The 25,567-nt window shown below is 32.8% G+C and overlaps 1 protein-coding gene across 1 annotated transcript in view; it reads right to left on the bottom strand.

The window, feature by feature from the left end:
• Positions 1-25,567, bottom strand: part of LOC145277820 (integrator complex subunit 8-like) — a 163,719-nt gene that overhangs the window by 50,492 nt on the left and 87,660 nt on the right. Inside the window, exons 13-19 of the mRNA XM_080129719.1 lie at positions 21,284-21,456; positions 20,499-20,635; positions 13,883-13,993; positions 11,562-11,763; positions 6,648-6,757; positions 4,607-4,691; positions 1,626-1,756 (exon numbers count right to left, since the gene is read on the bottom strand). Of these exons, the coding sequence (XP_079985845.1) occupies positions 1,626-1,756; positions 4,607-4,691; positions 6,648-6,757; positions 11,562-11,763; positions 13,883-13,993; positions 20,499-20,635; positions 21,284-21,456 (949 nt within the window). The remainder of the gene's footprint in view (positions 1-1,625; positions 1,757-4,606; positions 4,692-6,647; positions 6,758-11,561; positions 11,764-13,882; positions 13,994-20,498; positions 20,636-21,283; positions 21,457-25,567) is intronic.

Raw genomic sequence — 25,567 nt, 5'->3', positions numbered from 1 at the left:
AGGGAGAACCATAGATTGAAACTCAGATGAGCACTTACCATGAAAATAACGATGTGGGAAAAGGGTTGTAGGTTTTGAAGTAGGTTTTGGACTGTCAAGGCAGTTCCTATAGTACTCCATTTTCAGATGTATTTTGCTCTTAAAGAGGATTGCATTGGTAGTGAGATATTTTCTGGAGAGGTTAAATGATACAACCATTTTTCCAGTGAATTTGGCAACAGATTTCTATTTCAATTCAGGTCAGTCCAAAAGCTTGTTGAAGCAGTGTGCTTCTTTGAGACAAAAGCCATTCATGTCAATTGGGGCTTAGTAAGAATTAGAGCGTTAGTGGTGAAAAAACAGAAGATTGGTTTTGAAATCAACCAGCCATTTTTTGTCTCATTGCACCATGTGCTCAGGAGGAGAGAAACTTTGAGAGATCTTGATCGTTGCTGGCATTTGAAGTGTTACAATATTTGATAGCGTTTTCTGCATATATGTTGATGCATGAGCTTATGATTTGGGAGATCACTGATGAAGATAAGGAAGAGAATTGGGCCTGGGATGGATTCAATGTTGATACTTTGAGCTTTGGACTTCCTCCCATTGACGACTACTTGACCTATTGAAGAAAGGATTCAATGGCACATATTTCATGTTTATGGCAATTGTGAGGGTTGGGCTTGGATGTGAAGTTAGAATAGCCTTTGATGAAGAAATCAGCTAAGGAAGCAGTTGACTTTATGCCAGTTCACAGAAGAACAACAGTTCAAGTTTAGTCTTCCATAAGTGATGTTAGAGAAGGAAGCCTCGTAGTGGTAAGTCTACATTGTAAGTTGTGGTTCTGGGTTTTCTCTTGCTTTGATCATTAGAATTATTCATAGTTAGGTTGGGAAATTTGTGTAGGAGGTCAGCAGAGTTGTTTGATGTATGAATACATTGTCTATGAAGTTTAGCAACTATGATAACTGTAATTCAGTATATTTTTTATTGTAAAAGTTAAACTATAAAATAAATAAGTTTAAGTTTGTCACTTTTACAACCATAGTTTTTGTCAGTTACATTATTCTGTTAATATACGAGATCAACTGCTGATATACTGACTGCAATATTACATAGAATTAATGCATCTCTCAACATATGATAGGTCCTAAGACAAAGGGTTGCTTTACTAACTTGTTAACTATGGATATCTGGCAATGTCTTCTCAACTATCAAATCCTTTTTCTCGGATAGGTATATTAAAGAAGTAGGGCAGACATCTGATGTACAATACTGGCATTCCTCAAGTCTATCATAAGCTCAATCCTCTTAATTTTCATTGAAAAAATCTTTCAAATCATATTCTGAGATTTGTTAATACATGCAAAAAGAAATTGTCTATAGCCCCATTTTGAGAAGCATTAATGATAAAAGTATTGCTGATTCTTTCTCATCTGATCTGATGAATGTGAAATGATAGAGAAAATGGTGGCTTGTTACTGATGTTAGAAGAACATTTCCTTGTAAATCAAGTCATAGCAACAATAAGAGTTGGATGACTGAAGCTAAAAACAAGAGGTAACAAAAATAATATATATATATATATATATATATATATATATATAAATATAAAAAATTACTTTATATATATAAATAAAACTTACTTTAAGCTTTTTTATGAATTGGTTGAAACTTTCTTTTGACATGATAGCCAAAGAGTTATCTCTGTGTATTGTTGTCTCTCGACCAGAACTTGACCGCTTCTGAGATGTAATGGATGAGAAAATATTTCCCACTGAAATGTAGAATATATTTTTTTAATTTACTTGAAGACAAATAAAAATACATATTTGGCTTAATGTCCATTTTACATGCTCGCATGTGTTTGACAGCTTTTAGAAATTAACTTCTAAACTAACCTATCTCAGGCTAGATCTTTATTCTATCCATCCTTATCAATTTCTTTCATGTTTTCCTTGGCTTTCTATTGCAATCTAAATTGTCTTACATCTACTGACCCAACAACACTTATCCATTCTTTCAATATGACCATACCAACAAAGTCTCCTGTTCTGCATACATCTTCCTATACTGTTCAGATCTAAGCCTGTATTTAAGACTCACACATACATTTCCATTTTCTTTTACTGTAAATAAAAAATATTGTAAATTTATTTTATAAAAAATTATCTTTATTTATACATTTGTGAATGACATTGCTTTATGTGCACGTGATTCACTTAATAACTTGTCGAGTTGTAAATCTCAAATACATAACATGTTGATTTATTAAAAGATTTATTATAATGCAAACAGATTATTAAAGACAGGATAAAAATGTGTTATTTTCAAGTTGTTTTAAATTGGATTTCTTTAGCATTTCATTCACTGAATTTCTAACTGGGATTGTTTTTCTGAAAGTCAATATATGTAAAACAATTTCACAATATTAACATGCAGTCATTTTTCTTTAAGATGAGACTAATTTTATATGCAATATCACATACATTAAATTTGAAAAACACCAAATTTTTTTTCACATAGATTGCCAATAACTGAAAGTAGTGACTTGAAGTAGCCTGGAAAAAAAATGATTTATAAAAAGAACATGTTAAATTCTTGAACATATGTAAATAAACGAGATATTGCAAATTTGAATTGAAGAAAATATATTTGCCAACTTTTGCATGCTAAATTGATTCCTTTGTGATACTTTGATTTTTTGTATAAAAACAGATCAAATTCATCGTCTAAACACAAAATAGGAATTAAAAAAATATTATAATCTGAAAATTTGGTGCTCAACCAATTGCATTGTTAAAGAGAAGATTAATGAATGTTGCCATTTCCATTTTATGGTTTTTAAAGTCATATTCTAAAAAATAGTTTTGTGGAAAAGAAAGATTCTTCTTTGACATCCTTTTTTTTCTTCTTTTTTTTTTTTTTACAAAGGGAGTCACCACTTATCAGGGCCCGGAGGTCACTCAAGTATAAGGGTTACTGAGTGTACAGTAGTCAATGGGAAAATGTTGTAATTGTTAGTTGTGGAAATTTGGTAAATTGGATTACTTGAGGGATGGCTCATCAAGAACTTGTTCATGAAGACCACCATATTGTAGTCGGTTGGAAAGCACGAAAACAGAATTCCACATACATGCAGTTCTAAGAAAGAAGCTTTGTTCATGGAATCTACGTTTAGGTTTAGGTACAGATAAAGAGTGGGCGAAATTATTGATAGTGGTTTCAGCTAGACAGGTGTTTTTTTATGAAAGTCAGGCCTAAGAGGACCACAGATTAGAGCTCAGACAAGCACTTGCCATGAAAATAACAATAAAGCAGAGAGAGGCTCACAATGTCTTTTCTGTAGGAAAGAAGCTACAGAGAAGAGAAAAAGGCATCTTTCACCAGGCTAAAAATTCTATTTTAAACTCTGTCAAGACAGGATAAAACTACTTATAGCAGCTTGTGCCCAAATGTGGCAACAGTACTCCATCCTAGGGCGCACTTGGCTTTTATACTGTAATAGTACATATGAACTGGCCACAACAGAAATTGCTCTCAGATTACAGAGAGCACAGTTTGCACCTGATGAACCTTGCAATTCAAATAGGTCAATTGACAGTTTTAAGAAATGCACCTAGTGTTATAAGAGAGCATAATTCTTATAAAATATTCATAGTTACTAAAAAGTCTCATTACAAAAAATAATGATAGAAGAAAGAAATCAAGAATAGAACCTATTAGAACATTCTGGAAGGATCTGAAACATTCCAGAAAGATCGAGAAATATGCAAATTAAATATTACTAAACCCTATATAAATAGGCTGCTAAAATGGGAAAGGGAACCCCCCCCCCAAAAAAAAATGGCAGTGTCAAACTGTCCTCTTGTTGATACAATGTACGAAAGTCTTTTTTCCTTTCTTTCCTTAACTTGCAATAAATCCTCTTGTATTTATTATCTTCCACCGTTCGCTCTCATTCTAAGCTGTCCAACAAAAAACTCAACTCAACCCTCATGCTTTATAATTCATCCCATTTAACAGTTACCAATTGTGTACACATGCAAATTAATGGCATACGTTCACCAATCAGGGACTTACAAAATTTTGCTTGTCTTTTCTATATTTTCTGCTGGCATTTTACAGACTAAGCAAACACAAGGTCGTTTGCAAGATTGATTTCTATTACATTTCAAAGCCATCAGTTAGTTGCTAAGATGCTATTAGACAGATACAGATTAAATAAAATTCCTTTTAGCTAACTCCGGCCTGTTCCAGGAATAATAACCATGGCATGAAAAAACTAGAATGTTTGGTAAATAAGATTTTGATTTTATGAATATAACTCACTGACCAAAAAAACAGTTTTAATCTTATTTCAAGAATTTCCCTTGCAGAAAATATTTGATTTGGGGCTTTTCTCTATCGCCTTCTTAAAAACCCCAACCTTAGATTCTTTTCAAAGCTAGGAGTAGTATTAGTATTTTCTTGTATTTGTGTGTGTTTTATGTTAAAATAAATGTTTTTTTTTTGTATTTTAGCTGTGTTTTGTTAGTTTCTTTTTAATTCGTTGCATGCTTCTAACTCTTAACCCTAATCCCTAGATGAACACGTAACATTACATAAACCAGATAAACAGACATACCTGCTTCCCATAACTCCCGAGCAGCTTTCCGGACATTTTTTATGTTGTTAATTTCTTTGCAAGCTCTTCCTAACAAAAAACTCATCTGTGAATGGAAAGCATCAGTAAAACATAAGAATCTATCACAATCAAATAGAAAATAGAATCACAAAACATCTGCAAGATTGAGACAAAGTGGGGAGGGGGAAGGGTCTTTCTTTTGAAACATCTCCAAGATCAGTAGAGTTTCAGATTCATCACCTCACATTTAAGAAAACAAAATTTACATTCTATGAGAACAATATGAATGCTTATTTGAATATTTATTTATCTGAACATTACCAATTTCTAATTAATTCTTCCTCAAACTGAACACATCAGTTCATGACAATCCAATTTAAAACTAAAACCGTGAGAGTAAACTTGCCAAACTAAAGTTGTAGTAAATCATTAGTAAGGCACAAATTAACAAACATAAATAGTATTAATAGCCCAATTAAACTGAATATAAATTGTGGTAATTGATTATTTAAAAATAGTAATAAATTGCAAGTATTCTCATTAAAAATAGTAATAAATCGCAAGTAATATAATTCAAAATTGCAAATGATACCATACTCATTAAAAATAGTGACATATGCTTAGTTAAATTCAATTTACTACAATTTTTTTTTTTTTTTAATCAATTTTCACCCCAAGCAAGGCACAGTGCCAGTTTGAAGTAGAGGGCTACTATCTGGGATATAAGGGGCATTATTAAGGGAGATGAGTAGCAAGATGTTTGTTCACATTACACTTGAACTTCTGCATATCAGTACAGTTGGGAAAGCAGAATCCTGGAAGTCTTGTAGTTCTGGGGGAAGAAACTATTGGAGTAAAAGGCTTTCTTACACCTAGGAACCTCTACTGGGGCTTAGTTTCTTGTTGGGTTTGTCGGGGGTAGTCACGTAGAGGAGAGCATTCACCATTAAGGTATTTATAGAAAAGGCAGAGGGATGCAACATTTCATCAATGGGACAGAGGCTGATGCTATCAGGTTGATGACTCTTTTGAACCCGCTTCAGGAGTGAGAGACAAGCAGTAAATGCACCAGCCCAAATGCGATAATAGTACTCCATACATGGGCAAATGGTGGCCTTATAGAGGTACAGGATACTTTCAGGTGTAAATAATTTTCTAGCATGGTAGAGAGAGCCCACCTCCTTTGCAGCAGCCTTGACAATGCTCTCAATGTTTATATTCCAGTAATTTTCTGTAAATAGTCAAGGAGTTTAAAGGAAGTATTTTCAGGTAATGTGTTCTTGGCCATTGCTATTGATGGTAGAGAAAGTTTCTTGTAGTTATTGAAGGAAACAAGCTTAGTCTTGGCAGCATTGAATGTGACCATCCATTTTAGTCCCCATTCCACTACAGATTGGAGGTCATCCTCTAGTATTTCTGCCATTTCCTTAGATATGTGTTTATTTGTTTTCCCCTTGTGCCTGTTATACAGAGTGGTGTCATCAGCAAATATACCCATCTCCGAAACAATTTTATCAGGGAGATCATTTATGAATATCAGGAATAATGAAGGTCCAAAGATAAACCCCTGAGGTACTCCCGCATTTATATCATATTGTTTAGATGTACGACCGTCGAGGACAACTTGGATTTTTCTCTTACTTTAGAAGGATTTAATTACGTTATGTTTTCTTCCAGTGATACCATATGATCTAATTTTCCTTAGAAGACCATCATGCCATACCCTGTCAAAATTCAATGATTTAGAAGGCAAACTTAAACTTAATAGTAAATGGTTAATAGAGTCTGAGATATATATGGGTCTAAGTTATGGAACTTTTTTTCTCAAGACATATTTTCTGTTTGCATTATGCAATATAAATATTCTTATAGACAATAAACACATTAATATTTGTAGTCTTCTGAAAGTGTCAGTAGGAAATACTAATGCTTCAATTAAAAATGTCTAAGAAAGTGTTCTTGTAAAGATGAGTTCATATTTGATTGCAAGTCATTTCAGTGATGAAAATGAAGTTTTGAAAAAAAAAATTATTGAACCTACTTTAATAAATCCATTTGATGAACCATCCATATTGCTCAAATACTCCCAGTCTTTAACATTGAGCAGGAAAGCAGCCGCTTGCTCAACAACTTCAGGAGTTGGAGGAGTTTCTAAAACAACAAAATAAACGCATCATATAATTTTTGTTTTGTAGGACTCACATTCTCAAAGCTTCAAGTTTTGTAAGATGATTCAGTCACTTTTGAACGAGTAATTTCTGAATTTATAATGCTCAAAAGTTGGATTTCACAAAAGTTCAAAAAGTGTGGAGCTAAAATAAAACATTTAAGTGCAGGAGAAAAATTTTTTTTTGAAAACACTTCTCCTTTTGGCTTAGCATTACAAGCGTATTTTTTATTTTCATGAATATCGGCAATATTACATATCTAATTTGCTTCAACAAGTCATATCTTTTATTTGTTGGTCAATTTTTAAAAGAATTACATTGATGGAAAGAGAATAAAATAAGCATTCCAATGATGTTAATTTATTTTTCTTTTATGCGTTCAATATTTTTATGCTCCAAGTTAAAAATGAAAAAAACGGTAAAAAATGACGGCAGCAAAAAGGGAAACTTTTTTCATTGTTTACATTTCATACGTTACGTTTAGATACAAATGCGTGGGGTTAAATTTGATTGGATATGACTGAAATTTTACAGGCTATATAAACAAAGAAGTCCATTTCTACTGGTGTTTGATTTTTATTTTTACAACCACAGGAAGCAAAGTTACGACCGAGCAAAGTTGACAAAGAATATTTCAAAATTGATAAGATAAATCGGCATATATAATCCATTTTCATATAGATAATAGTTTCAGAATTATTTTCATGTAGAATATGTAAATATTTGATAATTATTAATTGTGAGGAAATTTCTTTAAAATGTTATCTTTTATAGAAATTAACAGAAAAACGGCTGGCTAAGCGTTAATGCTAACATAATTTGCTGAGCTGACTAAAACATTCTCTTAAAAATAGAAAATTGTTTTTCTGCTTTCGTCTTACTAGACTAGTCATTTTTTATTTTGAATTTGTCGATTTAAAAAAATTATTTTCAAGGTTTTCAAATTTGATTTCCAAACAATATTATATTGAAACAGTGTTATTTATGGCATTTTTAGCGTTCGCCGTTTTTTTGTTTTTATTTTTCAGATTTTTTTTTAAGAAGTTTTAACATTGTTTGTTTTGCATCACGTTCATCTTTCTTTTTTCTGTTTTTTTTATCACGTTCGCATTATCTTTTTTTTGTTTTTCCGATTTTAAGAAATTTTAACATTGTTCATTTGCATCACGTTAGTTTTTTTGGGTTTTTTTTCCGATTTTTTAAAGAAGTTTTAACATTTAACATTGTTTTTTTTATAGTATTTAAACAGGGTCATTACTTTGCTTATTCTTTTATTTTGATTTACCCCCTCCCCTAACACACACACACATAAACACCCAGGCAATGCTGGGTACTCCCGCGAGTAAAAAATGAAAGGTACTTGTGCACTTATGCTACCATGCTGAAATAATAATGTTATTATTTAGAAACCCATTCTTAACATGGGGAAGGAAGGGTGTTTTGTTTTGTACTTTCACCTAACAATTAAATAAAAAAAGATATTGTGAAACTTGAATTTATATTTAACTCATTGTCAAGATAATTTTTTCAAATCTGTAAAACAAACCAGTTTTTTTTTTTTAACTAAGGATATCTAAATAATAATAATTAGGCGGTTCGATAAAGAATTTCATTGTGATGCAGTTTGTAAATTTTTACCTTGTTTCCACCTTAACATTTTTCTTTAAAATGACTACATTTAAAGGTTTTCGGGTATGACGAAAACGAATCTCGCCTTTAAATTTTCTGCAACAAATAAGTAGCTTTCTAGATATTGAGCAATGTCATTTCTTACGTTATTGCTGGTGGCCATCTTGGTATGCGCATTTGTGCATAGTTTCTCGAGGTTGCGCTTGCACGTACCAAGATGGCCACGATAAGAAATGGCATTGCTTAATATCCAGAAAACTACTCATTTGCAGAAAATTTAAATGCAATATTCGTTTTCAGCATACTCTAGAACCTATAAAAGTAATCATTTTAAATGTTAAGGTGGAAACAAGGTAAAAATTTACCGTTTCATTTCTTTGTTTACATCATTGAATTTTCAGTAAAACAATAGAAATGACGAAAATTACCATCAACTGGTGAATATATAGTTGTTGCTTATCAGGATTCTTGGTATCCTGGTACTGTGAAAGTTACATCGAGGATTCATGTAGAGTACGATTTATGCTTGCATCTCAGAAAATAGGGCTATATTTTGGGCCAGATAGAGAGGATTTACAAAATTGAAAATTGGGCTGGTCTTAAAATGCATAAGTTCTGGTCGACTATGGGAATTTCCATCTTTTACAGAAATCCAAAATCTATATGAAAAATTTTCTTTGATTTATTTCTGAGATTAATTTATACCTACTCAATTTTTTTTTTCTTTTAGGGGAGTAGTAAATACCGGCCATGAATGCTATTTAGGCATTCAATGGCTACACCCAAGATTAAGCTCTCTTTTGGTGAGGAGGCAGGAAAATGCCTATTCTCAATAAAGCTATATTTAAATACTACTATAATACTTAGTTTTGTTCATAAATAGACACTCACTGTATGATACCATGCGCCAGTTTTAAAAAAAAATGAAATTTATACATCTGAATTTATAATTCATGGCTTATGGTAAAGAGATACATCAGATTTGACTCCATAATCAGAAAGAGCACACAATTTTACATAAGAGTGCCAAGTTTCATGAGAATAGCTTGAAAAATAAATGGTGGTGAAATTACCGAATTTCTTTAAATGTTGAGATCCGTAATTTAGCCCACTTTTTCTAAAGGAAAATGTTCACGAAAAAGTCTAAATTTTGGCACTTATTATAACTTTTGAACTACTGATGGTATTTGCATAATTCAAACGGTTTTAAGCAACTTTTACACAGCTCTTTTCATGCAAGTTGATAAAATAACAACTATTTAAAAAGAAAAAATCAACTTGTAATGTTATTTGGCTACATGTATTTATCAGTCTCTCACATCAAATTTGTTAACTACTTCAATAAAAATCATAAATAATAAAAAGAAAAAAGATAAATTTATAACAGCCAAATATTTGATGTCATTTCAGAAAATTCTTTATGTTCTTTTTTCAAAAATTTACTAGTAGCAATGAAAGTAATTTGTTCTTAAATTAAAAACGTTTGTAAGTCTATCTTTAGTCTAGCAGATAGAATAAAATATAGCAGCTCTAATTATCCGGTGTTGTTCAGTAATGTATTTATAATTTTTTTTACTTTTCTAAAGTTCATGAGGTAAAGAGAAAATGTCTGAAAGTTGAAGGAAAGTGAAAAAGTTGAAGGAAAAGTGATCGAACATTAAATTATCAGATTCAATTCAGGAAGTGTGAAAGAACAGTGGAAAACGTTGACTGATACAACGTTGGAAGTATTAGAGCAAAGTTGCGTGTGAACGAAACAGTCTCCAAAACAAAGTCGATATTGCAAAAACAAATATTCTCACTCACATCTAGCATCATTTGTTTATTGATATTGTTAAGAGTATTAATTAATAATTGTATTTTTTAAACTTTGTTTGGAATTTAATCTCTTCATATTCATCTTTTGAAATACTTATATATTATGGACGTCATCACACTGCATTCTTCTAATACTTATCTGCTTTTGCCATGTCCAGTATATCTTTTTGCTCACTAAGGTGCAATCATTTCAGCCATGAAAAAGTGACATACTTTTTCCTGCATACATCTTCACAGCTGAATTCATACCTTGTTTGAAGAAGCTGGGGCATAGTTATCATCTCTAATTCTGTTTTTAAGTAATCGATCTAAAAAAAATTTTCCAACGCTCCACAATAGAAGCAATGTATACAACTCTGCTATGGGTGGGAGTCCTGAGCTCTCTGTCATATAGACCAAGACTATCCCTGACCGAGTAGTTAATTCCATCACATTTGAAAAATCTTGTTCTGTTGCTTTTGATCTGGATTCTTTTAATGTGTACTGATTCTACAGCTGCCATAATCAATGCAGCTTTGACGTAATCTTTTAAGATGACTAAAAAACGTTCATATCCCCCGTCTGGTAAGAAATGTGCAAGAGCTGTCAAGCAGCCTATAGGTGAATGGTGGCACACAAAGAATGGGATCTGTTAGACATATGGGGATCACACATTCCATTCTCTCCACCAAGCATAGCAGACACATGAGCTCTGCTTCCTTAATCCATTCAATAATAGATTGGCTATGGCCTGTACTACAAAACTTGGGTTTAAGTTTTGAATCAAACTTGTTTGTCATCACACAACCAACATTGCATGTGAGATTCACAAGTAGAAATACCTGTTTTATCAGTTAGCATTACCATTATACACAACACAGGCAATCATATGTCACATCGAGGAGATAAACACTCTTCACTACATGTTTATTTGTTCTTACATTAATGAAGAATCATGCACTGTAAGAGTTTGACATGGTTTTTTTTTTAATCAAGATTCCCATTAAAAAAATTCTTTGGTGCTATTTTTATTTAATCAACAATTCACATTTAAACATTTTATTCATGAGTAAAAACTGTTCAGCAATGCACATGAGCACACCTTCCTCAATACTTCACCTATAATTTTCAGTTTCTTATTTTCAGAGATTGGAAGTTTTTTTCCTTCATATTCTCTAACACAACTGCATAAGAAAGAATAAATATAGTTTTGGGTTATTGAGTTTTCCTGTTATAGTTCAAGCTGGAAAAAAAAATTGGTTTTAAAGTTTAACAGTGTCTGTATATTACTCTCTACTGCAATTATGCAATGAATGTCAAATATGATATCTTAAAAATAATATTTCAAACAATGGACTCACCTTTTCCAGATCTGACAGTGTTGAGGCAAGCTTTAGCTTTATTTGCCAAGTCATGTAGTTGTTCATTACTGCAATGGCTGCTGTCTGCTTGCCAGAGATCCACCAACAGCATTTGATATTGCAAATGTTTTGTCAGGACAAAGTTGTAATCTTTAATGGCTGTCAGGGCTGATGTCAAAAGTTCACGAGCAAGGTCATATGACTAAAAAAGAAAAAATGATCAGTATTTATTAATATTACAATAATGACCTCACCATATAAAAAACCCTGGGTTTCATTGTTAACCTAGATCATAACACATGATATAGGAAGGAAGATGAGGAAGGGGTTACTGTGGTGCAATGGATCAGGAACAGTTTTTCATCTCGCCATCACCATGTGAAATTTTCTGTCAACCTTTCATCTCATAATATGGCATTTGTTCTATCCATCATCATCACAGACATGATGTACATGGTCTAAAGCTGCAGCTGAAAACAGCCTTTAAAAAAAGATGCTAAAAATTGCCTTCTCGAATCCAAAAACATCTACTTTAACAGAGAAAACATTCAACTCCTGATGTTGATATGAAAGTGATAAAAGAAAAAAGAATGCACTCAGTTATCTAATTAAGAAATGGGAATTTCTTTTTCAAGAGGGATAATTTTTATAAAAAATTCTGGCATTAGTAAAATGTCAAATGTTATAAAGATGTGGATAATACTACACTTTGATCTTAGCCAAAAGGCGAAGTAACCATAAAAAAATAAAACCTTCTTTCCAGGAATTATCTCCTACTTTTTAGTGGAAGGGAAAACTGTTTGTTTGTCATAATATCCGCTAAATCGGGGCGATCAGTGTAGTATATGCTCGTTCACAATAATATCTTCTCAAGCTAGCAACTGGAGGGAGTGATTGTAGAAGCATATGTTTTATTTACTTTCAGCAACATTTTAGCAAACTCAACATTTTTCCTGTAAAATTATAAATGTACATAGTCTAAATTAAAAAGGTCTTTCACTTCAAATACAAATAAAATTAAATTTTCTGTTTAAATTGTATTTGTTTTAAGAAGTTTTTCATTTCTTAATAAATCCTGTTATGAATATTTTACAATACCAATAAAACGTCTGATCTTCCTCTCTTATTCTATTTACATTAAATTTATACAACTGAAATAGGGTTGGGTTTCCTTTTTCAGATTATTCCATCAACAAGTCTGAAAAAAATTCCTTTTATTAGGGGTTAATTCCTATTTAAGTCAAATAAATTATACAGAGTAAAATTGATTTTGACATCATTCAAACTTCCATAATTTTTTAAAATTTAAACCATTTTTAGTAAAAAACAACTTAGGGTGGTAATATATTTTTTTGTTAGTTATATAAACTAAGTTTCATTGTACACGTGAAAGACTAAAATAAAAATTAGATCCAAAAAAAATATAACCGTTAAAATGTCAAGAAATAGGCTAGCTAAGAAAGAAAGAATGATAACTCAAGTTTACAAACATGTTTTTTAACTATAAAATTATGAAAGGAACTCATTGTTTTTCCTTAGCTAGCATATTTCTCTTCATTTATATTTTTTCAATTCAGCATTACACATAGGCAATAAAACTTATTGTTTTTAATGTTATTGAAATGGAAAAATGTGAAATTTTTTCACCTATCTTAACTATGTTAAAACAAAAACAATTTATGATTAATTTTGTGTAGCATATTTTCATTCATCATGATACATTCCTACCAAGCATTATCTCTTCTTGGAGGGAAGAGGTAGTATAGTATACGTACCACACACCCAGGTATACCTTCATTTTTTTGTGTATGTGTGTGTGGGGGGGGATAGTATACTATCTTTTTGTTATGATATCATTCTCTCAGGCATTACCTCCTCTTTTTTTGTGGAGGGAAAGAAAGTGTTCATTCATCCTAAGAAAGCAACAGAGAAGTTTTAAAAGAAAGATGTTATACAACTGTTTCTTAACACTTCTATTTTGCTGTCCATTCTTCCGGGTAACATCAGGTAGCCTTACTAGTTATGAATAAATGCTTGTAAAGTATATCATCAAACTTTAATAGGGAGACTAATAGAAGTCAATAACACCTGCAATTATATAGAAGACATAATGTATATGCATCCATTATTTTCCAATGAAAAGATGCATTGTCCCCCACACCACACACATACAACGAATGTACCACATAAATTATCAGTTTTATGATCAAGGGGGACTACCAAAGATTATTATAACAAAATAAAGAATTTAAACAATTGACCAACATTTTCTCTAAGCCACTTTTGCTTAGGATTCATTTGAAAATGTAAAAAAAAATTACCTTGAGCTTAAGACAATGTCGTGATTTGCCAACAAGGATATAGGCATATGTTTGTTGCATACTGGACGGCATGCTTTCCAACATGTGACGCAATGGCTTTGGAACCTGCCACTGAAATGAGAGCAAGTTTTTGAGTTTTACAACAAAACTGTTTTGTTCAATAAATTCAAGTGAAGGACGATTCCTAAAAATGTTTCCTTCTGTCGTCTAATGACGACAGAAGGAAACATTTTTTCTTTTTTTTTTAAATTTCATACATTACATTTTGATTAAAATGCGTATGGTTAAATTTGGATGGTTATTGTGGAAATTCCACAGCTTATTCAAACTAATTCTATTTAAATTTCATGTCTATTTTTGTGATGACCAAAAGCAGAGTTATCATTGAACAAAATTAACAAAAAATATTTAGAAATTGATAAAGTACATTGACTTATTAAGTTCAATATAGATTATAGTTTTAAATTTTATGCATAATTTTCAATAATTTGAAATTGTATGGATTTTTCTTCAAAGCGAATGTTCTGTTATGTTTGCAAATTTTTAAGATGAAGATTGATTATTCATATTTTTCAGATTACTGTTCTGATCCTGAGAATTATTTTCACATTTCAATCAATGTAACCTCTGACCTTTTCAGGTTTATCTTATTGAACTCTAGAATCTGCATGGAATTTCAAGCAGAATCCTTTATTTACTTCACGGAGATAGTATGCTCTTGTTCTGTCAACTATGATTGGATAGAAGTCCTAAGTAATTTGTAAATGCATTTTTGAGTGTCACCCACACTTTGATCTCAGCAAGCACCAGTGACGTAATAGATAAAGTACTTGATAAAATTCAGTTATAAAGTTACACTCTTCTAGAGGTTGATATTTCACTTTAAATTATTCTAAATGTAGTTGTATAGGCTGAAGGCCCAAGTATCCCTCAGACAGAGAGAGAGAGGGAGAGATTTTTAAAATGGTTTGCATATTTGTCTTGGAAAAAACATTTTTCATTGAATTTACAAATTTGGTCAGAATTGAAGTATAAAATAAAACCCAGATTAATGGATCATCATATTTGTTTTACATGCTGGCATGTATTGGATAACTTTTAAAAATTGACTTTCAAACCTATCTCTCATCAGCTGTTTATGCATCTTTCTCTTAAATCTATCCTTAAACTTCCTGTATTTTCCTTGATCTTCTCCTGTGACCTGACCTTCACTACACGAAACCGAGTTAACTGTGAACAATCTCCTCCAACGCCAAAACATAATTCTTCTTTTGTAAATGATTAATTTCTATAATTCATCTGGGTTCACATACACAAATTTGGAAATTAAGCTATGGGTAAAATACAGTTTGAACAAAAGCTATACAAATCTACACAAATATGAAAGGAGTAAAAATTGAAAAAATAATAAAACAACAATGAATATGAAAAACAAAGGTTTATGGAAATAGTTTGTTCTGGAAAAGTCATTTAAACTAAATCATTCTTTAGTTGAGGAATTTAATTGGAAGTGTGAAGTCGGGCATTAATGAAAATGCAAAAAAACTCAGTAGCCATATATATATATATATATATATCTATATATATATATATATATATATATATATTTGTATATTTTGGCAGCAAATCATTATTCAAACACGTCTGATTGATTACGACAGTTCTTTTTTCCGATTTTCTTGGATAACTTTTCAATTCACCAAGCAGTCTTTTGTATTTCGGCTGGCGTATTGTATATTATGGCACCCAGTAGTTGTTGTTCGGCCATATTCTTCTCAAGTGGTTTCAATCAGTACATCCGATCATAGTCAGGAGTGATTGTTGTTGTCATTTTCTTTATTGAGGCTATTGAGTTAGTTCTATTTTTATTTTTTTTATTATGAAGATGGGTGGAGGATGGGTAGGGACAAATTATTTTTATTTTTAATTTTATTTTATATTTTTTGTATTTAGTTTATTATTGCTAGTCATTAAATAGAGTAAGTATATTTGTCCCAATATTAAATGAGATCCGGTTAATAAGGGACTGTAGTTTTTTAATTAGTATGGCTTCTAGTAATTTTAGTCTTCATGTGTAATTGTTAAGGTATCAAATTTTAGTATTGTTAGTTAAGATATTTCTAATGTTGGATGATTGTAGGTTTTTTTATCGTGGAATGTAAGGCGTTGTTTTATGGAGCTATTGTCTGCTAAATGGTAGGTTAGTCGTTGGGAGAGTGTTCTTATAGTGTGGCCTATGTATGCGTTGTGTGAGTTTTTAGAGTGGGTGGAGACATTCTTTGAAGAGGCAAATAAATTCATACACTACATTAGTTTGGTTTAGTGTGGTGTTAGTATTATTTTTAATTATTAGATTGAAGGTTTTAAATTTAGTATAATATATTATTAGTTTAATTTTTTTATTTTGGTCAGTGAGTCTGGTGTATCTTAATTAGGTTTGTTATTTTATCATCTGTTTTGTAGTTAATGTGTAATTGGTTTCTATAGTATACTTTGATGTGTCTTTTTTGTCAGGGTTCACGTTTTTATTGTTGATTGACTTATGTGCTTGATTTTATTGGCAAAAATATTGTTTATTAGTTTTTATATTTTGTAACATATTTGTCGCGTTGATGCTATATATTGTATGAGCGGTGAATCAAAGTTTTTATAAGGGTAGTTTTATATTTTTCTGGGCATATGCTATGGTAATTTAAGAGTATTGCATCATTGTTGGTAGGTTTTTTTGTATGTTGAGATTATGTATTTAGTGGGGTTGCTAGAATCTACTAATATGTCGAGAAATGTTTTTTATGTTTGGTTCATGCGTAAATTTGAAGACAGAGTATGTTTCTAGGTTTAGTTAGAGTTTTTAGTGTCTTGAATGGGTTCTGATGCGATGAATAAAAATAATTCGCCCCTACCCATCCTGCATCCACCTTTATAACAAAAAAAGCAGAATTAACTATAAATACATCATACCTCAATAAAGAAAATAACGACAACAACAATTGCTTCTGACGATGATCGGATGTAGCGATTAATAACGCTTGAGAAGAATATGGCCGAATAATAACTACTGGGCGCCATAATACACAACATGCCAGCCGAAATAAAAAAGACTGTTTTGCAAATTGAAAAGCTACCCAATAAAATCAAAATAGAAAAAAGAACTCGGTCATGTTCAGTCAGATGTGCTAGAATACATATATATATATATATATATATATATGCCCACACAAACACATGAAGACTACATATAATTAAATGTATGTATAATATTAGCATGTGTGTGACAATAAAATAAGAACATTAATACTGAAATATAGAAAAATTCAGATGTTCTATCTATATAGGAAACGCATAACAGTGTGTGTGTATACAAAACGCATAACTGGCGTGTGTGAATACAAAACGCATAACTGGCGTGTGTGTATACAAAACACATAACTGGCGTGTGTGTATACAAAATGCATAACTGGCGTGTGTGTATACAAAATGCATAACTGGCGCGTGTGCGCGTGTGTATACAAAACGCATAACTGGAGTGTGTGCGTGTGTGCATACCAAACGCATAACTGGCGTGTGTGCGTGTGTGTATACAAAACGCATAACTGGCGTGTGTGTATACAAAACGCATAACTGGCGTGTGTGTATACAAAACGCACAACTGGCGTGTGTGTTTGTGTGTATACAAAACGCATAACCGGCGCGTGTGCGTGTATACAAAACGCATAACCGGCGCGTGTGCGTGTATACGAAACGAATAACCGGCGCGTGTGCGTGTATACGAAACGAATAACCGGCGCGTGTGCGTGTATACGAAACGAATAACCGGCGCGTGTGCGTGTATACGAAACGAATAACCGGCGCGTGTGCGTGTATACGAAACGAATAACCGGCGCGTGTGCGTGTATACGAAACGAATAACCGGCGCGTGTGCGTGTATACGAAACGAATAACTGGCACGTGTGCGTGTATACGAAACGAATAACTGGCACGTGTGCGTGTATACGAAACGAATAACTGGCGCGTGTGCGTGTATACGAAACGAATAACTGGCGCGTGTGCGTGTATACGAAACGAATAACTGGCGCGTGTGCGTGTATACGAAACGAATAACTGGCGCGTGTGCGTGTATACGAAACGAGTAACTGGCGCGTGTGCGTGTATACGAAACGCGTAACTGGTGTGTGTGTGTATACGAAACGCGTAACTGGTGTGTGTGTATACGAAACGCGTAACTGGTTTGTGTGTGAATGTATACGCAACGCATAAATGGTGTGTGTGTATATGCAACGCATAAATGGTGTGTGTGTATATGCAACGCATAAATGGTGTGTATATACGCAATGCATAAATGGTGTGTGTGTATACGAAACGCATAAATGTTGTGTGTGTGTATATACAAAATGCATAAATGTTGTGTGTGTGTGTGTGTGTGTGTGTGTGTGTGTGTACGAAACGCATAAATGTTGTGTGTGTGTACGAAACGCATAAATGGTGTGTGTGTGTGTGTGTATACAAAACGCATAAATGGTGTGTGTGTGTGTGTATACAAAGCGCATAAATGGTGTGTGTGTGTGTGTATACAAAGCGCATAAATGGTGTGTGTGTGTGTGTGTATACAAAACGCATAAATGGTGTGTGTGTGTGTATGCAAAATGCATAAATGGTGTGTGTGTGTGTATACAAAACGCATAAATGGTGTGTGTGTGTGTGTATACAAAACGCATAAATGGTGTGTGTGTGTATACAAAACGCATAAATGGTGTGTGTGTGTGTATACAAAACGCATAAATGGTGTGTGTGTGTGTATACAAAACGCATAAATGGTGTGTGTGTGTGTATACAAAACGCATAAATGGTGTGTGTGTGTAAACAAAAAGCATAAATGGTGTGTGTGTGTGTATACAAAACGCATAAATGGTGTGTGTGTGTGTGTGTGTGTATACAAAACGCATAAATGGTGTGTGTGTGTGTGTGTGTATACAAAACGCATAAATGGTGTGTGTGTGTGTGTATACAAAACGCATAAATGGTGTGTGTGTGTGTGTATACAAAACGCATAAATGGTGTGTGTGTGTGTGTGTATACAAAACGCATAAATGGTGTGTGTGTGTGTGTGTATACAAAACGCATAAATGGTGTGTATGTGTATACAAAATGCATAAATAGTGTGTGTGTGTGTGTATACAAAACGCATAAATGGTGTATGTGTGTGTATACAAAACGCATAAATGGTGTGTGTGTGTATACAAAACGCATAAATGGTGTGTGTGTGTGTACGAAACGCATAAATAATGTGCTTGTGTGTACGAAACGCATAAATAGTGTGCGTGTGTGTACGAAACGCATACATGGTGTGTTTTGTGTGTACGAAACGCATAAATGGTGTGTGTGTGTGTGTATACAAAACGCAAAACGCATAAATGGTGTTTGTGTGTATACAAAACGCATAAATGGTGTGTGTGTGTGTGTGTATTCAAAACGCATAAATGGTGTGTGTGTGTATACAAAACGCATAAATGGTATGTGAGTGTGTGTGTATACAAAACGCATAAATGGTGTGTGTATATACAAAACGCATAAATGGTATGTGAGTGTATACGAAATGCATAAATGGTATGTGAGTGTATACGAAATGCATAAATGGTATGTGAGTGTATACGAAATGCATAAATGGTATGTGAGTGTATACGAAACGCATAAATGGTATGTGAGTGTATACGAAATGTATAAATGGTATGTGAGTGTATACGAAATGCATAAATGGTATGTGAGTGTATACGAAACGCATAAATGGTATGTGAGTGTATACGAAATGCATAAATGGTATGTCAGTGTATACGAAATGCATAAATGGTATGTGAGTGTATACGAAACGCATAAATGGTATGTGAGTGTATACGAAATGTATACCATTGTATGTGTGTGTATATGAAACGCATTAATAATTTTTGTGTATACAAAATGCATTAATGATGTGTGTGTATACAAAACGCATTAATAATTTGTGTGTATAATTTCCACTGTTTGAAAATGCATGAGAATGTTAAGATATTTTTAACATGTGCTAATAATTTCTGCGTAAAATTAAACTCATGAATTACTCATTTTTTTTTTTTTTTTTTTTTTTTTTTTAAATGTGATGAAGGTAATAGTAAATTTTGGATTTTAGTTCAACTTGAACACCAGAAATATAATTTTTATGCAGAAATATAATTTTTATGCTGAAAATGTGTCCTTAAAAAAGAGTGATGAAAAATGGAACAAGCGGTACTATTAGTACTGACTCATCTATTTGTACTTCCGGGAGAATGGACATAGACATGTTACTTTGTGAATGTCATGGACCAAAGTAATTTTTTTTAAATCTTTCTCTTTTTGAGAAAGGGGATTATGATTTAACCTGAAATACTAACTCTAAGACAGAAGGGACACTGTCAAATGCTGAGAGATTTTGTATAGAGATTCTAGGTCACACTGGTCTCCTCAAAAGTTCCAGAATGAAACCTTTTGTCCAAGAAGACTTTTAGGTGACAAGCTTTTGAGTAAGTTGAAGGAGAGGGAACAAAAATGAGAATAAAATAGCAGGGTTAGAGCTAACCATTGCATAAATTATGCTGAAACTTACATGATCAGAAAGAGCCATTATCTGATTTGGATGGCGGCCTCCCTTCTGTGTCAATTTAATGATCAATTCTTCAACTTTCCACGGATTGAATTCATACAAAATCTGTCTTTCAGCATCAGCTACAGAAGATGGGGTATCTGTAAAACAAAAAAAAAACTGACATAATTAAATACAAAAAAATCTTTATAAAACACATACTAACTTTAAATGTGTATGTACATAATATATGCATATATTGATTGGTTTCCATGAGAAAACAAATATGTAGTTATTAGTGGGGCAGGAGGGCATCCAGCTTTACCCGGTTGTAAAATATGCTAAATATGATATTTTAATTTATCCAGTAGAATCGTGATTTCAAAATTAAAAAAAAGTATTTGGGTACCATCAGTTAAAATTGAAACCGAAAGCAAAACTGTAGCATTCAAAACTGGTGACATTAGCACTGTACCAATGTGACACGCATGTGTACCAATGTGACATGCATGTGGACCAATGTGACATGCATGTGGACCAATGTGACATGCATATGAATCGATTAAAAATAAACTAAGATAAATATACAAAATGTATAACAATTGGTTTAATTTTAACTCCTTTTTGACCCCATAAAAACCATTTTAAATGGCTAAAGACCCATAAAAGAACGGTCTATAAAAAATCTAATCATTTGAGGCTTCTAGTGCTGCTCTGCGCCTTTTAGTTTCGGAAGAGCTTGAAACATTAAAACCTTTCATATATTAGACGTACAAAAACATGAACAAAGAATAAGATTTTTTTTTTACCTTGGCTTAAAGACAGTCCATAATCAAATGAAATTTCTTCATTCATTAAATCTTCATCATCTTCAAAGCTTGTCATTTCAATCCGTTCAGCGTCGTTGAAATAAGAGTAAACATCACTTTTCGTTAACAATGCTACAAACTTTGTTTCTCGTGGTAAAAGTTGAGCCATATGCCTTTAAAAAAAGAGAGAAGCAATCATTTATGTTTTCCACAGAGTTTGTATGGGTTGTTTGGATGATTAAGTACTTTGTGAAACAATGGAAAATTAAAAACTTGGAAGGATGCTATGGTAGATAAAGATATGAGAGTGAATGTTATCAAGATGAAAGTGAGGATCAGTGATTGTAGTGTTAGAAAACCTCAGAAATAGAAAAGTTTCCCTGTTTAGTTTGTGGATAACGAATTGGATGCAATCCATTTTCTTTTTTTGCTTATTATCATTCACATTTTTATTCTTAGTAATTTTTTATTATTATTATTATTAGTAGTAGTATTAGTAGTAGTTCCTTTTTCTTCATTCGTGTAAAATGTTTTTGACTTTTAATGAGGGTATGAGACGAATGGATTCGCCAATCATTTTTATAACCACCGGCTGTGCTAAACAACCAATGAAAACGTTTCAAAGTTATTATAAAAATTGTTGAATTTTGGATTCAATCAGTTCGCTGTTTACTACGTCATGGACCGCATTTAATTCTTGGCCGCCATCTTGGTTACTGATCTGAACTACACCGCCATCTTTGTTCAACACAATATCTCAAAACTTAACAGATTATGCGCCACCGTCTTTTCTTTGACGGATCAAAATCTAAATTCGAATTGTGACATGTAAAATTTCTGGGATATCTAAGGATTCGAAAACTACACAAAGTCATACAATCTCCAGCAGAGAATCCAAACGACCCTGAATTTCTTGAAAAGAATGCGACTGTTTTTGCAGAACTGATTCAATGTTTAGACGATAGAAGTTTGTCTCTGATTATAAGAGACGCATTGGATGATGGAAGGAAAGCATTGAACATATTACGAGAACATTATTTATCAAAAGGGAAACCAAAAATGATATCCCTATATACAGAATTAACATCTTTGAAACGTAACGAGGATGAAACGATTACCGACTACGTTATAAGGACAGAAACAACTGCCAATGCCTTAAAACTCTCAGGTGAAATAATAAGCAATAGCTTGTTGATATCAATGACCTTCAAGGGACTTCCAGCTGATTTTAAACCATTTATAACTGTTATAACTCAGAAAGACAAACCCATAAATTTCAGCGAATTTAAAGTAGCATTGTGCAATTATGAAGAGACTAATCGTATGCTCGTGGACAATAATAACTCCAGCAATATTATGAAGTTCAAAACTGCTTCTCGAAAGCAGACACCACCAAATTACGCACCTCACCGCAACGTATTCTCCAAAAGTAATTTTCCCAAGAAAAAGAATAAAATTATCTGCTATAATTGTGGACGACCCAACCACAAAAGTTTCCAATGTTGATATAAACGCTCTAAAATGGACTCCGTAAAAAACGTTGAGAACTTTGAGGAAGAACATACATTTCTATTCACATGTAACTTTGACAATACCACAAACGGTAAAAATCTCCTTGTAGACTGTGGTGCTACAGCGCACGTTATCACCAAGGAATCTGATTTTATTAATTTTGATTCAAACTTTAATCCTCAAAGTCATTTTGTCAAACTTGCCGACGGTAGTCAAATAAATGATATAGTCTTGAAAAGAGGCGGTGCTAAAATATCCCTAAAAAATAAGGCGAAATCTGTAACTGTATTCTAAAAAATGCTCTGTTCATACCTACATTTAAGCAAGACATTTTCCGTGCAGGCTGCAATTAAACAAGGCGCGAATATACAATTTGGCCAAAATACATCAAAATTGACATACCCCAATGGAACTGTATTTGACATTAAAGAAAATGGCCGACTATATTATTTAAAAAGTATGGTTCCCTCAAAAACTGCCTGTCACGACTTGGAAACCTGACATAAAATTCTAGGACACTGCAATACAGCTGATATTAAAAAATTACCAAATGTAGTCAAAGTCATGAAAATAATACCTTCAGACAATCTCCCAAATTGTGATGTTTGTGCACAGGGGAAAATGACAAAAGATATAAGCCGAACACCAGACAAAAAAGCTGTGAAAATTCTCTCACTTGTGCATTGTGACTTAGTCGGTCCGATCAGCCCGATGGGGAGAAACAATCTAAGGTATGTTTTGAACTTTATTGATGATTTTTCTGGTTTAATTATGGTTTACTTTCTAAAAAATAAATCCGACACTATCCTCACCACTAAGAAATATTTAGCTGATGTTGCCCCATACGGTTCAATAAAATGTATTCGCTCAGACAATGGGACTGAATTTACTAGTAAAGACTTTGAACTTCTATTAATTAACCACCGTATTAAACATGAGAAATCGGTGCCGTACTCCCCCTTCCAAAATGGCAAAGCTGAAAGGGCATGGCGAACCCTTTTTGAGATGACAAGATGCCTACTTATCAAATCAAAATTAGCACATAGTTTAATGGCAGCAGCATATATCAGAAATAGATCGTTCAATAAGAGGCCAAGAAAAACACTGTATGAAGCGTTTCGTGGTGTAAAACCTAAAATGAACAGAATGCATCTATTTGGTTCTGATTGTTTTGCATATATAGAAAACACCAGTAAACTAAATACTAAAAGCGAAAAAGGTACTTTCGTAGGTTACGATAAAAATAGCCCGGCATATTTAATCTACTTTGCAGCTAAAAATGCCATAGAAAGGGTTAGATGTGTAAAATTCAACGATACATTAAATTTTAAAAATGGCGATCCAGTGGATGAAAAACGTGAAATATTACCTAGCATCTTAATTGATCACAATGAAAATATTAATAACGATGACAATTACAGTACTTCTGACGAAAATAGTAACCAGACATGTCGATACCCAATAAGGGAGCGAAAAAGGCCAGACTTCTTACAAATTGAAAAGATACATTACACCGTGGATTACTGTTATTCGTTGAACAGCGCACCGGAAAGTTATGAGGTGATTAATTCAGAAAATCACCAAGAATGGGAACAAGCTATGGCATCCGAATTGAAAGCTTTATCTGAAAATAACACATACGAAATAGTGACAAAACCAACAGATAAAAATATAATTTCTTCACGCTGGGTTTTTTCCAAAAAAAAATCACAGCTTCTGGCAGTGAAACTTTTAAAGCAAGATTTGTAGCAAAAGGTTTCTCACAAATTTCTGGAGTGGAATATTTTGCAACATTTTCACCAACGACAAATTTAACAACAATTAAAATTTTATTACAACTTGCCGCTCAATATAATTTAAAAATACATCAAATGGATGTAAAAAATGCTTATTTAAATGCTCCGATTGACTGTGAAATCTACATTTAACCTCCAGAGGGATTTAAAATGAAAAATAAAAATTGGGTGTGGAAATTAAATAAATCGTTATATGGACTAAAACAAAGTGCACACAACTGGAATTTAACACTCCATAATTATTTAATAGAACAGGAATTCAAACAATGTCCCGTAGACACGTGCATGTATACCAAAAATGTAGGTAATAAATTGTTGATTTTGGCTTTTTGGGTTGATGATATATTACTCGCCTCAAACTGTGACAACACTTTAAGAGATGTTAAAAATGAATTAAATAAAAAAAATTTTAAATGGCCGATCTTGGACGACTGTCATGGTCCCTCGGTATAAAATTTACCTGTGAACATAAACTATAACTATGAACCAATCACGATACATTGAAAAAATTCTGCTCAAGTTCGGAATGCAAGATTGTAAGCCGCGTTCAACTCCCATTGAAATGGACATAAATAAAAATATAGGGACCGAAACAAAATTCATAGATAACCGAATATACAGGGAAATGGTATGTAGCCTCATCTACTTGATGACCGCAACAAGGCCTGACATATGTTTCACTGTAACAAAGCTATCTCAAAACTTATCGAAACTGACAATTAAAGACCTTAATCATGCAAAACAAATCCTTCGTTACCTAAAAGGAACCAAGGAACAATCTTTAAGATTTAAAAAATCTACATATCCTCTAAATTTAGAAGGCTTTTCGGATTCAGATTGGGCTAACTCTGAGGATAGAAAGAATATAGTGGAGTATTGTTTTAGACTGTCAAAGATTGGACCTACGATCTCTTGGAAAACTAAAAAGCAACAAATTGTTGTCCTTTCTACTTGTGAAGCAGAATATGTGGCTCTT

Source organism: Euprymna scolopes, chromosome 6 (assembly GCF_053919585.1).
Source record: "Euprymna scolopes isolate OS-2025 chromosome 6, ASM5391958v1, whole genome shotgun sequence".
Taxonomy (NCBI): Eukaryota; Metazoa; Mollusca; class Cephalopoda; order Sepiida; family Sepiolidae; genus Euprymna; species Euprymna scolopes.
This window is presented reverse-complemented; position numbering and strand designations above follow the sequence as displayed.